The sequence below is a fragment of the Chlorocebus sabaeus genome, chromosome 22 (genome assembly GCF_047675955.1).
Source record: "Chlorocebus sabaeus isolate Y175 chromosome 22, mChlSab1.0.hap1, whole genome shotgun sequence".
NCBI lineage: Eukaryota > Metazoa > Chordata > Mammalia > Primates > Cercopithecidae > Chlorocebus > Chlorocebus sabaeus.
The window spans coordinates 61,720,749-61,736,239 of NC_132925.1; the positions used below are offsets into that span (position 1 = coordinate 61,720,749).

The 15,491-nt window shown below is 37.2% G+C and overlaps 1 protein-coding gene across 14 annotated transcripts in view; it reads right to left on the bottom strand.

Annotated features, from left to right (window-relative positions):
* CNTN4 (contactin 4) overlaps nt 1-15,491 on the bottom strand; it is a 976,967-nt gene that overhangs the window by 181,745 nt on the left and 779,731 nt on the right. For all 14 annotated transcript variants that reach the window (XM_073009922.1, XM_007985035.3, XM_073009921.1 and 11 more), the window contains one exon: nt 1,907-2,009. In XM_073009922.1, coding sequence (XP_072866023.1) covers nt 1,907-2,009 — 103 coding nt within the window. The remainder of the gene's footprint in view (nt 1-1,906; nt 2,010-15,491) is intronic.

A 15,491-nucleotide genomic window follows, 5' to 3' on the forward strand; every position in this document is an offset into this window, starting at 1 on the left:
TAAAGACTTGCTAATCTTCTCTGGGAAACCTGAGATGGTATTTAAAACATTAAAGCCATCAACTCTACTATATTTGTTTTAGAATAATTTGAGTTCGTTAGACAGACACTAACTCAAAATGCAGAAAGGCTCTATGAAAAGTACATAATCGGTGTCTTTATACTGATGAGATATGCACTTAATATATGCCTTTAAAAATAACCATATTGAGACGTAGTCTTTCTGCTTTTAAGTGGGCAATGAGGATATGTTTCAGCAGCTGGATGTGCATACCCAAACATTTCTGTGTAGACTGAAGAAGCCAATTTGGGTTTTTTGTTTTTATTCCAGCACTATTCAAACAGTGTGAATAGAGTTTCATTCATAACCCCCTTTGAAGTGTGAACAATGTGAATTCTGCTCTTTCTTCGCAGATGATTTTTCAAGGTGTCACCTTAAAAAAATCATCAAATGTATATCTAGACTACCCAGTTACCTGCTCTCATCTTTAATTTCATATATATATATAAATGCTTATACATGCATAAATACTTTAAAATAAAAATAAAAAGTCTAATCATATTATACTGTTAGCAATCTGCTTTTGTTCTCTTAGCAATAAATCATGGGCATTTTCTATGCCTTAAATGTTGTTTTGCAAGTTGACTTTTAATGTCTGTAGAATGTTCAATCCTATAGTTATGTCATAATTTATTTAATATAAGTTTTCAGGACATAAAAAATTACCACTGTATTGTACTGTACCAAAGTAAAGATACTACTGTAGCGTATTTGTCCCGACTTGAAAACACATGGAAACCAAAACAACCTTTCTATTAGAACTGACAATAAAATGAAAAAAGGAACCTTTTCTATGATTGCTGTAAAACACAAAAATCCTAAGAAAATAGATTACACGTTGATATAAGGATTGGTAGAGTTAATGTTGCCTGGCTCCCTGGCTTGGGTCTACAATCCCAGCTCTTTGACAAGCAAAGGTGGGAGGATAACTCATCCAGGAGTCCAAGACTAGCCTGGGCAACATACCCAGATCCTGCCTCTACCAAAAAAAAAAAAAAAAAGAAGAAGAAAAAATGTTGTTGCCTTAGTGAACATGTGGGCACAGGAAAAAGAGGGTTAGTAATGGGTTTGTCAGATAGATGGGGCTGGGCGTAAAGACTGACATGGATCATTGAAATCCACAGAAGATATCAAAATTCTCACTTCAGATAATGGTTTATACTGTTTATGCCAAATCTTTATTGCTGGTTACTGGCAAATAAAAATCCCAACTGATGTGCATTTCATGTTCTTTATGCCCTCTGATATATTCTCTATGGAAAAGTTAACTAGTTTCTAAGTAGGCTTTTCTCAAGAAAGTCCACACTGAAACAATTTTCGGACAACTTTGCAAAACAGACTCTCTTAGAGAATAACATGTCTTACCTATCTCTAGCCGGAGCAGAAGGAAATCCAAAGTAGAGAGAAGAGACTGACAGTTTAAAAAGAAATTCAAGAAAAGTCTGATGCATCCTCTATAAACTGGGGCCAAAATGAAAGTTCATATTTTTCCAAATAGTCAGCTTAACTGTACCTCAAATGGAGGCCACTGTTTTCCTGTCATTCTGGGTTAGACAGCATGCACATTACAGGTCATAATAATATAACAGAATACTTTTTCTGAATTGCCCATTCTCTTCTCCTTTGTGGCCATGTCAGTTGTGGCAGCCTAATCCTTCTTGCACCATTACATGTCCTCTCTCCATGGTGGGGGGCAGAATCCAAGATGCATACACAGAATTACAAAGAGAAAGGCTTCACCTGCTTTTCAGTCACCTCAGAAACCATCACTGTGAACAGCGCAAGAAAAACTCTATACCTGCTCAAGCTGAAGCGAGGATAAGAAGGAATGCAAATCAGAACTTACTTTCCTAGAGCAAAGCATTCCAGCTTCACCGTTGCTCCTTTTGCAGTTGGAACTGTTTCTGGGAACTGCACTTCTATTTTGGGCTCATATTCACCCATCACTCCTGTGAATAAATAAAGGAGCTAAGTCTTGGAGATTCTTTTAAAATGTACAAAATGTAAAACTCATTTTTCAGTTAATGTAGAATGCTCATACACATCATTATGTGCACAATTAATTCCTTCATTTAAAGCAGGTCCTATCTCTAGCAGTCATCAATTGTGGCTCTTCTCCCAGTTACTGCTACAGAAAAATTTGTATCGCAGAATCACATCATCTACCTGGATTAAACTCTCCATGCATACAACTTTGCCCCTTGAAAGTATTGTTTTAAGGTAGTCTTAAGGAAAAAAAAGGAGAAGGGGATACAGTGCTAGTCATCAGGAAAATTAAATTATCTCTTTGGAAGCATACTGCAGAAAAATTTGTAACATTTATTGATAAAAGTACTTAAAATACTTGCATGCTTAATTATGTCTATATAACAAAACAATTTTTCTGAGTAACCATTCTGTGGCCACAACTTCTACTTTCATTTCCAAGGCCAATATAAATGAATCATAAATTAGTATATTCAATGTAGCATCAAATGCCTATATTTTTATTACATTTTGGACCTGTGAGAAAAGAATAACAAGATACAACTGTAGAAAACATTTAAGTTATATCTACCTTGCCAATGGCAAACTTATTTAGAGGGTCATATTCTCCCACTTTTCCTATATCCTGGAAAATCACTGTACAATTATGCCCAAGGTAACACAGTCTAACAAACTAAGTTCATGCTTTGTAATGAAATACTTATCAGTTCTTTCTTTCTTTTTTTTTTTTGAGACGAAGTCTCACTCTGTCACCCAGGCTAGAGTGTGGTGGCAGGATCCTGGCTCACTGCAATCTCTGCTTCCCAGGTTCAAGCGATTCTCCTACTTCAGCCTCCCCGAGTAGCTGGGACTACAGTTCTGCACCACCAGGCCAAGCTAATTTTTTTGTATTTTTAGTAGAGATGAGGTTTCACCATGCTGGCCAGGCTGGTCTCCAACTCCTGGCCTCAAGTGATCCAACTGCCTTGGCCTCCTAAATTGCTGGCATTACAGGCATGAGTCACCACTCCTGGCCTTATCAATTATTTCTTATCAATATATGCTTGACTCCATTTGCCACTGCTCTAATAGTTCTAATACATTTATTCTTATTCCATTTCTGGTCATTTTTTATGATATTTGATTCAACTGTGCCCGTAAAGAGTTTGGAATTACTTAGCTTACTACAAAAAGATAGGGCTCTCCATTTCATCTTTCCTTTAGGCTTCCCATAGTCAGAGGAAAAAGAGACTGAACCTTAGAAAAAAAGGTTAAAGACAAAAAATGGATGGGGGACAGGTGCAATCACAAAAGAAATGATTTCACTCACTCTGCAGAGGTGAATACTTGCCTTTTTTTTTTTTTTTGAGACTGAGCCTTGCTCTGTTGCCCAGGCTGGAGTGCTGTGGTGCAATCTTGGCTCACTGCAACCTCTGCCTCCCAGGTTCAAGCAATTCTTGTGCTTCAGCTTCCCAAGTAGCTGGGACTACAGGCACGTGGCACCGCATATGGCTACTTTTTGTATTTTCAGTAGTGATGAGGTTTCACCATGTTGGCCAGGCTCGTCTTGAATTCCTGACCTCAGGTGATCTGTCTGCCTCAGCCTCCCAAAGTGCTGGGATTACAGGCATAAGCCACTGCACTCCACTGAGGTGACGCTTTTCATCAGCCATTTCAGAGTTTGAGAAGCATCAAGAGGATCTCCTCAAACTGTGAAAAACAGAATCAACCCTGAGTGTCTGATGACATACAGTCTAGCTAAGTTTGCTGTGAGGTACATTGTTAAAAGTGCAAACTTGAACATAATTGTTCTTCTTGTTGTTGTTTTCATTTTTCTTCCTTTCCTGGAATGACAAGGAGTATTGGATTTGGAAGGGACCTTTGATATCATTTGGTTCGGCGACCTTAATCTTGGTATTATTTTCCTACTTGATGCACACTTTTCTAAGGAGAGAATCCATGGTTAGCAACCTATTCTTGAAGGGACACTTATCCCTCCGTAGGTTAAAATCACAATTCTAATCTATCCCTTTCTTTTACAAGCAAGGCTGTAATCTCACGAGTTAAATGGTTTGTCTTTAGTCCCACAGAAAACCAGTCAGTGTTGAAACCCAGGCCCCTGACTCCTCATCTTAATTTCTTACAACGGCCTCTCACCACGAAATGAATAACACTACAAAAGTAAGTTAAAATACATTACACCCATGCTTGACACGTTCAGTCACAAAATCATTCCTCCTTTTTTGGCCAGCCTCTGCTGTCTGAGTTCTCTTGCCCCTGAGTCTGGGCTTGCCTTTCTTTGAGCATCTGCACAAAGCTGGCCTGGTAAAGACTCAATGCATACTAACAACAATATTCACACACAGCTGCTGAACTTGCTAACAAACAGCCCGTACAGTTGAATCATCATCCCATAAATATCAGTAGTATGACTTTGAGCGCAGTGAGCAAGTTAACACCTTTTAGTGCTGTGTGGATAAGGCTGTATACTCCGAGAGTAGTGTTAATTAAAGAAAGAATTGCCTTGAGAGAAAGAGGTCTTTCGTCTTCCCAGGGAATCAAGACAGCCTGCACTGCAGTATATCATGCGTTGCAGGGAGATGAGACAATAAGGTTAAAATACAAGGGCCAAGGAGGTCTTAGAAGTCATCAGGTTTTTTTCCCAGCCTCTCTCTGTCTATAAATATCACATGTAAAATTGTGTTTATCTAATCCGGTCATGAAAATTATACCAAGGAGCAAATATATGTCACACGGCCTTGTTTGAAAGAACTAAAAATATCATTGGCACTGCAGAAGACGCAATGTCCCAGATCCCTGAACTGTTATCTCCATGTCCTAAAATCCTGCCTATTTAGGCCCAAACTGAACATCTGCTCTCCCAGAATCCTTTGCCTACTTACTGCCTTCCCCTCTCCTCTGTAGGCCCTACTCTCTAGCCGACAGTGGTCTTTAAATGACTCAAATTATAAAAACTTTTACCTCTGTCTGTTTCCATTGATAATTTTTTGAAAAACAAGTTTTTAAGGTATAATTTACATACTAAAAAGTTCACGAATTTTAAGTGTGCAATCCAATGGTTTTTAGCAAATTTGCTGAGTCATGCAACTATCACCACAATCTAGTTTTAGAACATTTCCATCACCCCAGTGAGATGCCTCATGCCCATTCACAATTAATCCCCATTTCCAGTCTCAATCCTGGGAAACCTCTAACTTCTTTCTGTCTCTATACATTTGCTTTTTTCTGAATATTTCATATAAATTAAATTGTGCAATATGCAGTCTTTTGTGCCTGGCCTCTTTCACTGAGCATAGTGTTTTCAAGATTCATCCATGTTGTAGCATGTACCAGTAGTTTGTTCCTTTTTATTGCAGAATAATATTCCACTGTATGGATATACCACATTTTCCTTCTCCATTCGCTGGTTGTATTAGTTTCCTAGAGTTGCCTTAACAAAGCATTACAGACTCAGTGGCCCTAAGCAAAATAAATTTATTCTCTTATATTTCTAGAGGACAGAAGTCATAAATACAGGTGTTGACAGGGCCATGCTCCCTTTGAGACTCTGGCAAGAATCTTTCCTACCTTCTGGTGGTAGCTGTCAATCCTTGGCATTCATTGGCTTATAGTCACATCACTCCATCTTTGCCTCTGTTGTCACGTGACATTCTCTCTGTATATGTGTGTCTTCCCATTGTGTTCTTAGAAGGACACCAGTAATATTCGATTTAGGGTCCATCTTACCCTACCACGACCTTATCTTTGCTGATTACATCTATGATGACTCTATTTCTAAATAAGGTCACATTCAGAGGTACTGGGTGTTAGGACTTCACCATATCTATTTGAGGGACTAAATTCAACCCATAACACCAGTTGATGGGCATTTGGGTGGCTTCCACTTTTAGCTATTACCTATAATGCTTCCATGAACGTTTACATGCAAGTCTTTGTCTGGGCATATTTTCATGCCCATACAAAGTAAGAGTTATTCTCTACTACTGTCTTGCTTCCGTCATGTTACTTATCACAATTTATAATTCTCGTTTATTCATGTGTTTAGTGTCTGCCTTCCATTTAGATGGCAAAACATATAACACCAAATAATGTGTCTGTCTTTTTCATAGCTGTATTCCTAACTTCCACTGCAGGCTCTTCACTTGTAGGTGTTCAGTAAGTAACTACTGACATAAAACATTTTACATATAAATTTCAGGGTACCTCTTAAATAGCAATGCTATTTCCTATCTTTATAGCTAGTTAGCTAGACAGACAGACAGATACACACACACACACAGCATCTCTTCTGTTGTCCTCTTACCTGCTTTAGAGATAGAAATTATTCTTATTTTTTTCTGTATCCCTCACAAATCTTAGCCCAATACAAGTAATATGTGAAAAAATGTGATGGGTAGGGATTTGTTGAAGGGAGGAAAAGATGTAGGAATGCAGTGTTTGTGCTGTGATATATAATAGCCATTAAGTCAAACATATACTTCTTTCCAGGCATAGAAGTCATTTATGAAGTATAATTGTAGCTTCTAGTACAAGCTCACTAACTTAAGATCATTCTTTACTAAAATGATCCGTATACATTGTTTATCTAGTCACACAGAGTGATTTCTGAGTTGATACACAGTGATCCATATTTATGGCTATAGGAGCGTGAATAACAGAGTCATCAGTAATAACAGATTAATCTGTATATATAGCAGTAGTACAGACATAAAGAGAAAGATCAGAGATAACATGGCATCATTTCACTGCTGTTTAAAAATTTTTCATTGTATGTACAGATTGTCCTAGTATTAAAGTCATAAAAACGAGAGAAGCAATTTTCTTCAACTATATTATGAACATTGTTTTGGAACACCTGTGAACTGTTCCATTTAATTTGGTTACAACTGGCACAGGCTATGTTGTTATTTTACTATTTTTTTATTTTAACCATTTTGGCCTTTACTTTCTGCATTAAATTTAAAAGCTGTTGCCTTTTTTGTTTTTTAAGAAACGAAAGGCCCCTTAAAACAGGAGTGCATTTTTTCAAGTCATTCTGCTGACCACCTGTACACTTTTGCAATTAATTGGTGCACAGCTGCTCTGGTGATTTACATAATGATTAGGCTAAAAGACTGCGAACATTGATGGAATTGCTCCAGAACCTCCTTTTCATCTTCAAACTATTAAAAAAGGTGGGAAGATGTAAAGGCCTACCCAGATCTATACAACCAAGGCAAAGTAGAAGTAAGGAACACATATAATTTAGTCTGGTTCAACCAAGATACACAACCTCAGCCATACTTCTCTGCTATATGAAATATATGATTTGTCTATAAAGACAACTCTTGCTTTCAATTCTAAATAAAAACACCTAACATAATTTTATGCATAAAGCAAAAATGTCTTAATTCATTAAAATTCATTGCCAATGTTTTATGTTCTTTGGATTAAGAGAGATACAGTAATAGCAATGAAAGTTACAGCACTTGAAATTCCATACATCAAAGTCTTCAGAAGACAGGGGCTTAGTTGTATTAATATTCCAATAAATTAAATAAGTAAATATTCATTTGACACCAATCATATGCCACGTGCTGTGCCTAGAAATGGGGGCACACTGTGGATAACACAGATCTGATCCTTATAATCATGACATTCATAGGCTACTCTTTTTTAGCACATGGCTTAGTAATGGGGCATATGCAGGCAATAACTAATTGTTTATTGAATAACCAAAAGAGGTGATTTCATGAGGAAGACATGGTGAGCAGTTCTTAAGTATTTTTTCCTAAAGCAATGGTTCTCAAACTTTAAATCAACTGAAAGGCTTGAGTTTCTGATTTAGTGGGTTGAGATGTAGCCTATGAATTTGCAATTTTAAGAAGTCCCAGGTGATTTTGATGCTGCTGGTCTGAAGAACACACTTTGAGAACAACTTTCCCAACTATGAGCAAAAGCAAGAAGCTCCACCTAACATTAATAAACATATCCTAAGGGCTAGTCATTGGGAGAGTACCAGCAATGGAGACCCAACTTGAGGGACAAAGTCCATCCAGAGTCTGGACTCTGTAGAAGAACTTGTGGCAACTGTATCCCTTTCAAAACCTGGGTAATTATTAAAGTTGATGCTGATGTCTGTAAGAACGCAGAATTTAACAAAACAACTGGCAATTTAGAGAATATGAAAGAGAAATCAGCAACACATCGTGCTTGTTTAATTACAATTTGCAGAGCACTCTGTTGGCAGAAGGAGACCAGTTTGCAGAGTTGCGTGCCATAAGATTTTTGCCAACACCTGCCTTAGCTGGAATCTGTGCTTACTAAATTTAACTACAGAAGGGACATTTACTAACTTCCACAGAGTGGGATTTTCTACTGAAAAAAAGGCAAAAATTGTTTTATGAAAAGTTTCCACATTGACTTTCTTGGGAAACAAGTCATATGATGTATGTATCACTAACCTAAAAATATTTGGAAATATCTGATTAGTCATACAAATTCACTTGACTGTGTTTACCATTTTGCGCTTTTGAAAAAAGGCATGTTTCCCCTTGGGTTGAAGGAGATATACAGATTCTAGTGGACTGTCCAAGTTATCTCTACCACCACCACCACCATCCAGTAGGTGAATTCCCAGAGTTTGAGGCAACAACTGTTGAGACAAGAACCTCCCCACTGCTGAAGAGGAGAGGCAAGGTATCTCAAGGTTGTACATCACCTCTTATAGTCAAGGTTTTAAGGTATCCTCACAGACCTGTGAGAGATGAAAATAAATCTTATGATTTGACTTTAATCAAACCTGCACCACCTTCCTTCCTTTTCAATATTGAAAATGTAGAGATAACCTTTTCCAAGAGACTGTCTCATTTACAGGCAGAGAGGCCAAATACCTCTGCCTGCACTGGACGGTCCTGGTTTTCCTGAATTCCTGAAGTAATGAGCTAATAGTTTCCGGTTTGGGCAATTAGTTATAATCTCATCTTTTAAGCCAACTTTTACCTTCCTTGAAGGAAGTACTCCTATACTTTTCCTACTAAAAAGTTATCCATGTTGTATTGAACTAAACACTATCTCTGTACATGTTGGTTCCAGTTCAAGTCTTTGGAGCCACAAATAACAAGTATTTTAATGGACAGTCTTCAGATATTTAATGATATCATTTTGTCAAGGATTAACAAAGTTTTTCTGTAAAAAGTCAGATAATAAGAATTTTATCTAGGCTTTGTGGGCTATACAGTCCTGTTACTGCTCAACTCTGCCATTGTAGCTGGAAAGCAGCCATGTCCAAAAGGTAAACAAACGGGAATGGCTGTGTGCCAATAAAACTTTATTTACAAAAATAGGTGGTGGGCCAATAAATGCTAGTTGGCTGATCCTTGGCTTAGAGGAAATGGAGACGATAGCAAAGTTTGAGAGAATCAATAAAATCAACAGCCAAATTATTAGAACTACAAGAAATTGTAGCAAGCTTGCCAAATACTGAATCACAAGAATAACGGTACCTTCCATATATAGGCAACAGCTAATTAGATAATGTGATTAAAGATAAGATACAACTGTCAGGGTGTGGTACCTCACATCTGTAATCCCAGCACTTTGGGAAGCCGAGATTGGAGGATCACTTGAGATGAGAAGTTTGAGACCAGCCTGGCCAACATGGTGAGTCCCTGTCTCTACTAAAAATACAATAATTAGCCGGGTATGATAGTACATGCCTATAATCTTGGCTACTCGGGAGGCTGGGGCAGGAGAATTGCTTGAACCTGGGAGGCAGAGGTTGCAGTAAGCCAAAACTGCACCACTGCATTCCAGCCTGGGTGACAGAAGGAGACTCTATCTCAAAAAACAAACAAACAAACAAAAACAAATGGATAAGACACAACTTACTATAACAGCAAAAATGATAGAGAATCTAGGAACTAGCCAAGAATACTCAACATTTCTATAGAAAAATTATTTACAGAAACAGGCCACAGGCAAGATTGCTCCGCGGGAAGGAGTTTGCCGATTCCTATTTAAAGCAAATAATGTGCCCACTGCCTGGAATTATTTATTTTCTCTTAGATTGTCTGACTCTTCATGGAAGCCTGGGTTGATTCCCAAGATCAGGCCAGTTTTCTTCACCTTTAAGCTGTGATTATACACCTGATTCCACTGTACCCTTCACTGCTCCATGGTAGTGCTTACCAAAATTGAAACTTAAGTGAATATGCTTTAATTCTCTACTCTCCCCTGAGTATGGCCCCACTCCTGCCTCTAACTGCAATTAGGCTTCTCAGCCAGGCTATAATCCATGAGGGCAGAGAAAGACTTTTGCATCTCTAGAACCAAGTAGAGAACAGATACTGAATGAGGATTTGTTGGTTAAATGCATGCTCAAAAGAATGCCCCAAGTCAACTCAATTCTGGGTTAAACACTTCTCCTTCCCTCTTTCATTTTAAGTCCCTCTATAAATGTATTATTCAGAACTCAATTCAATAATTCCAATAAAGAATGAAACTTTAGACCCTTCATTAACTTGGAATTCTCTAATTCCCATGGGCTGAAATCATGTCTTTTTATTTCACAGTGTGCCACACACAATGAGCACTTAACAGATGCTTCCTAACTGAGTAGCCAAATGGCCATCCAAGACCTTTAGCCCCCATGGACCTGAAATGGAATCGGCTATGCTAGAGGTCTAAAGCTGACTGCCAAGTTCCTAAGCTTGTCAAACCTTCAACACATCCAGAGCCATTAAGACGTTATTAAATCAGATTAGCAATGGCAGTTTAGCAAAATATCTCACATCCTTTAGTCATTTAGATGTTCTCCTCATAAAACATGTTTTACGCCCACAGATCCTCAACTGCGATGTTGTTAGAGAATTAAAAACAAGACATGATTGCTGTGACAAAACCATCCAAAGGTTGCAATTAGAAGTGAGAGTAAAATAAAGCAGTGTTTTGGTATAAACTCTAGATCTTAAATAATATAAAATTATGTCTAAGTGGAAGGCATATCTCTACCTGTTGCCTCTCTAAATGCCAGGTCATCAATAAAGGGTTGCAGATCACGTCTCCAATCTAGAAGAGATCTCCTAAACGACTGGGTTCAAAAACCCACTAGGTTAATTAAGTGGCCTGCAAATAAAGCTGTCTTTTCATGAAGAGAAACACTGGTTGTTGATGCCCAGTTGAGGATCTAATGTAGCATGGAGCAATATTAGGAAAGTTTACAGTTACCAGTTGTCAGGATCATAATGGAGGATGCATGATGCTGCAATAATAGTATTTCAGAATCTTGGAGTTTTCTCCTTTCTATTTTAAAAGGCTTCTTTGGTCTTAAATTTTTAAGTTTGTGGGGAATGTAGTCTTCTGAGCCACTAGGAGGTGTAATGGTCACTGAGGTGAAGGCTCACAAAATGGCATGCTGTGGCCTGCAAGACTGAATACACCTAGTTTTCTGCAGGGATCAGTTGTCAGCATTGGTAAGAAATCTGATCCAATGAACAGCATCTGTCTGTTAAACCTGATATTATCTGATCTGGGCAAATGTTGAGATTGGAGTTAAGTAGGCTAGAAAGTTGTGACTGGAATCCTTGAAGACAACAAGAAGAAACTTTAGATAGAACTTATTATAAATCACCTTTTTTTTTTTTTTTTTTTATAGCTGAGAAGACTAAGGACCAAAGAAATGGTATGATTTGTCTTATGAGAGCCGCGGGTATGTCTGGGACTATACCCCAGAATCCCTTTACTTTCCCTCTTGACTTTTAGTCCTGGACATGACTAAAAGTCATGAAACTGAAGGATGCTGAGGTCATCATTTCGGCTTTTTCCTACTGGGTGAAAGTTTGATTTAAGATGAGAAGATTAAATACTTCAAAGTTGCTGTTATTCACTGTTTTCATGGCTAAATTAGGCTGTGGAAAATGAGTGAGGACTTGGGAAAACATGGTCAGTTATTTCAGTTATATTTGAGAATATACATAAACATTTTAAACATTTAATTTTATATTGAAGTATAATAAACATTTAAAAAAGTTAACTTTACATTTTAACCTCCAAAGACAATATATCTGGTTTGTATATGCATACCTATATCCAAAATGTATATGCTTAACAATCTATGTAAATATAGAAATGCAGGAGAGAAAGGGAAAGAGAGAGAGAGAGTACAGAGAAAGAGGGAGTTTGAAACTCTAAGACACGATAATCTTATTGTTCCTTGTTTTGTAGCATCTCTTCTATGTGGAGTTCCAATTAGGGTTAATATTCAAAAATATTTAACAATCACTGTGCAATGCATGGACCTATCAGACAGACACATTTATCTTTGTTCTAATAAGCAAAAAACAGTTATCTTTGTTCTAATAAGCAAACAAAAATTTTTTTAAAACCTACCAAACCAGTCCCCAACCAGTCTCCAGAAAAACAGAAAAAAAAGGCAAAGGCTAAACAATGATTTTTCATGCTAAATTATGTACCTGTGTATGTAATGTAATGTGCATAAACAGTGTAACAGACATTATCTCATTTTCTCAAGACTGTCCTAATCTCTGCAAATTCTTTTCATGTTAAGCTATTTTCGAGAGAGCCATATAAGTGGCTAAAGACAGAAGAAAGAGCCAATATGATTATCATCGAAGACTACTATTTCTCTAGTAGTTACGCTATATGAGTGGTCTGTTACCTTTGTTTGTGGAAATTTAGGGATAACTCTTTGAGATCTGTGCAGGAAGCATATAACATAGCAGGCTCAGCACTATTTATAACCAAGAGCTGGGCTAAAAAGGATCAATGGACTACTTTAGTACCTGTAGTAATAATAACCATGATATATTCTTCCCAATTATAATTTTTCCCTCTCATGATTCCTAAGCAACAGGTGTACCTTCCCGAATCAGTTATCTTCTCAAAGCAGACTTTAAAATATCTGGATAAATAACTATAAACTCTGATAAAAATTTTTCTCACATATGTCTAACAACTCATATTTTTATGTGTCCCAGAAGTGAATACTGCAAAATAACAGTCATTTTAAATAATTCTCACTATAAAATTCTCAAAAATTATGAAGCAAAAGAAATGAAGCAAATGTATAAATCTAGAGCCCAAACAGCCTTTTCTGAACCTCAGTGAAATAGTATGATGGCCAAGGACCAGGAATCTGTCCTGACACCACTTTTCTTATCTGAATTCTCTGGTCTTCAGTTCCCTTGTTTCTCAAAAAATAAAGATATAAAACTGGGTGATCTCTAACTGCCTATTAGGTCCAATAATCTGGGTATAACCCCTTTATCAAACAATGTTCTAAAAATTTGAAAACTCTATGTTTTAGAAAAGTGAGAAAAATAATGACAAGCAAAAAGAAAAAAAAATCAAACTTTACCACTAAAAGTTAAACACTTTAGAGTTTAACATCATTAGTCACTTTGGAGAGTATTATTCCACCTTTCTCTGTCACTATACACTATTTTAAAAAAGAATAATAAGGTCTATACACTATTGTAATCTGTCTTTTAAAAATATAATTTGTTGATCATATTTTAGGTAAGAAAGTTATTGATGGTATACTTCTCTCACTGTTCAAAGCACTTTCAATTACAACATACAAAATAACTATCTGAGGTAGATGCTGTTACCCTTATCTTACTGATGAGAAACCAAGTACAATGAGGTTAAACTGACACATCCAAAGCCACATAGCTAATAAATGGTGAGGCTGAACTCTGCCTGGACTACTTGGCTCCAGGATCCTCATGGCTTGTGTCCTTACCTCCTGGCCCCACATTGGAGCCATCATTTGAGATGTAGGAAGGAGTGAGCCATGTGAAGAGCTGGGGAAAAGCAAACAGGGAGCCCCAGGGTTTTGCAGGACTGGGGTGAGTGGCAAATGGTCAGTGAACAGACATGGAACTCATAACACCTCGTTTGTATCAGGAATTGAGCCAAGGTTCACTGTTCACCTTTTATGACTCACCATGGCCTCTTGGGCTAAAAATAAGCAATCATAGTCTAGACTGCTTAGCTGAAATGCCCAGGAAACAAGCTGAATATTGGGGAAATACAGTTATCCTGGCTACATGTGTTCTTAGCAAGGGAAATGACAAGTCTCGCAATTAGTTCAGCTCAGGCCTCAAACTCCTTTGCCTTGCTTTTTTTTTTTTTTTTTTTTTTTTTTTCCTTTTCTGAGGCAGGCAGAGGATGTGAAATTTTGAGTGTGCTTCAATGATCAAAATGATTGTAAAAATTCTATACTCGTCTTGCACTTATCAGTCTAATATACAGTCACCAAATCCCACATCTTGAGGAGAGAGAATTTCATTGATTTTACTGTCACAGAATAGATTTTAACAAGAATGTCTTCTTTATTTTGCAATCTCTCCTTGATTTATATTTCCCTTTTTCTCTCACCTTCAGAAAACAGCTAATTAAATAACCTATTTTCTGCTTAGTAACACAGTTTGAGTGTCCATTTTATGTACTCCAGTGTTAATGGAAAAGACATGAATTTTCACCATGCAATGCTCATGGAAATTAAGAATGAGTGGGCATTAATGGCTGAAGAATGAGATCCTTAGTCTGCTAACTTTGTGATAAAATATTTTAATACAAAACATTTGTCATCTCTATGAAGATATACCAGACAAATCAAGACAAATCTAAAAGCCAGGGAAAAGGCAGAGTTGTTGCCAGTTTTAAGTGTACATGATGATTCTGGAGTGCTTGTGCTCCTGAATGTTTATTTCTTATTTTTTGAAGAGGCAGTTCTGTGTGACGTCTGTCCCTGGCTATGTCACAGTATATCAAAGTCAGTATGTAATTACATCTGTGACTTGATAGACCAAAACAGATAATACCACTGAACAGATATTCTGGCATAAGTGCATTTGGGTAGAAGCCAGAGGGGCTGTACTTTTAAGCGATTTCTTACAAAATGCCACTGGAGCATATCTTTTGAAAGTTTCTTCATCTGTCAGTCTGGAGAGATAGCACTGATAGCTTTTGACAGAGCTAGTACCTTACCTACTTTTCTCTGTAACCTGATAAGAATTTTCAGTTTTATTTAATATAATGTAGCTCAATCCAACATATTAATTTAACATTTGCCATGTGGCAAGCACTGTGCTGAAGTGCAGTATAAAGTCAAATGAAAATGATGATCTTTCCTTGATCATAATGTGAGTCAGGTAGGGAAGGTAAGCTGACATATTTGAATATACCAGATGAATGTTATGATAGAAAGATGGCCAAAAAAGCAAAAAACAAATAATTCTTCCCGTTGCCAAGGGAGAAGTTATGTATTTGGTTTTCCAAAAATGCTTAAAATAGTATTCTTGATTTTTCCCTTGTAAACCTGTGTAGTAAAACCATTTCAGTAAAGGGCATTCCCATACACTCAGCTGCTATGTCAGAAACCTATGTGTCATCCTTGATTTTGTCTTCCACTATCTCCCACATTTAAGGAATGAGCAGAT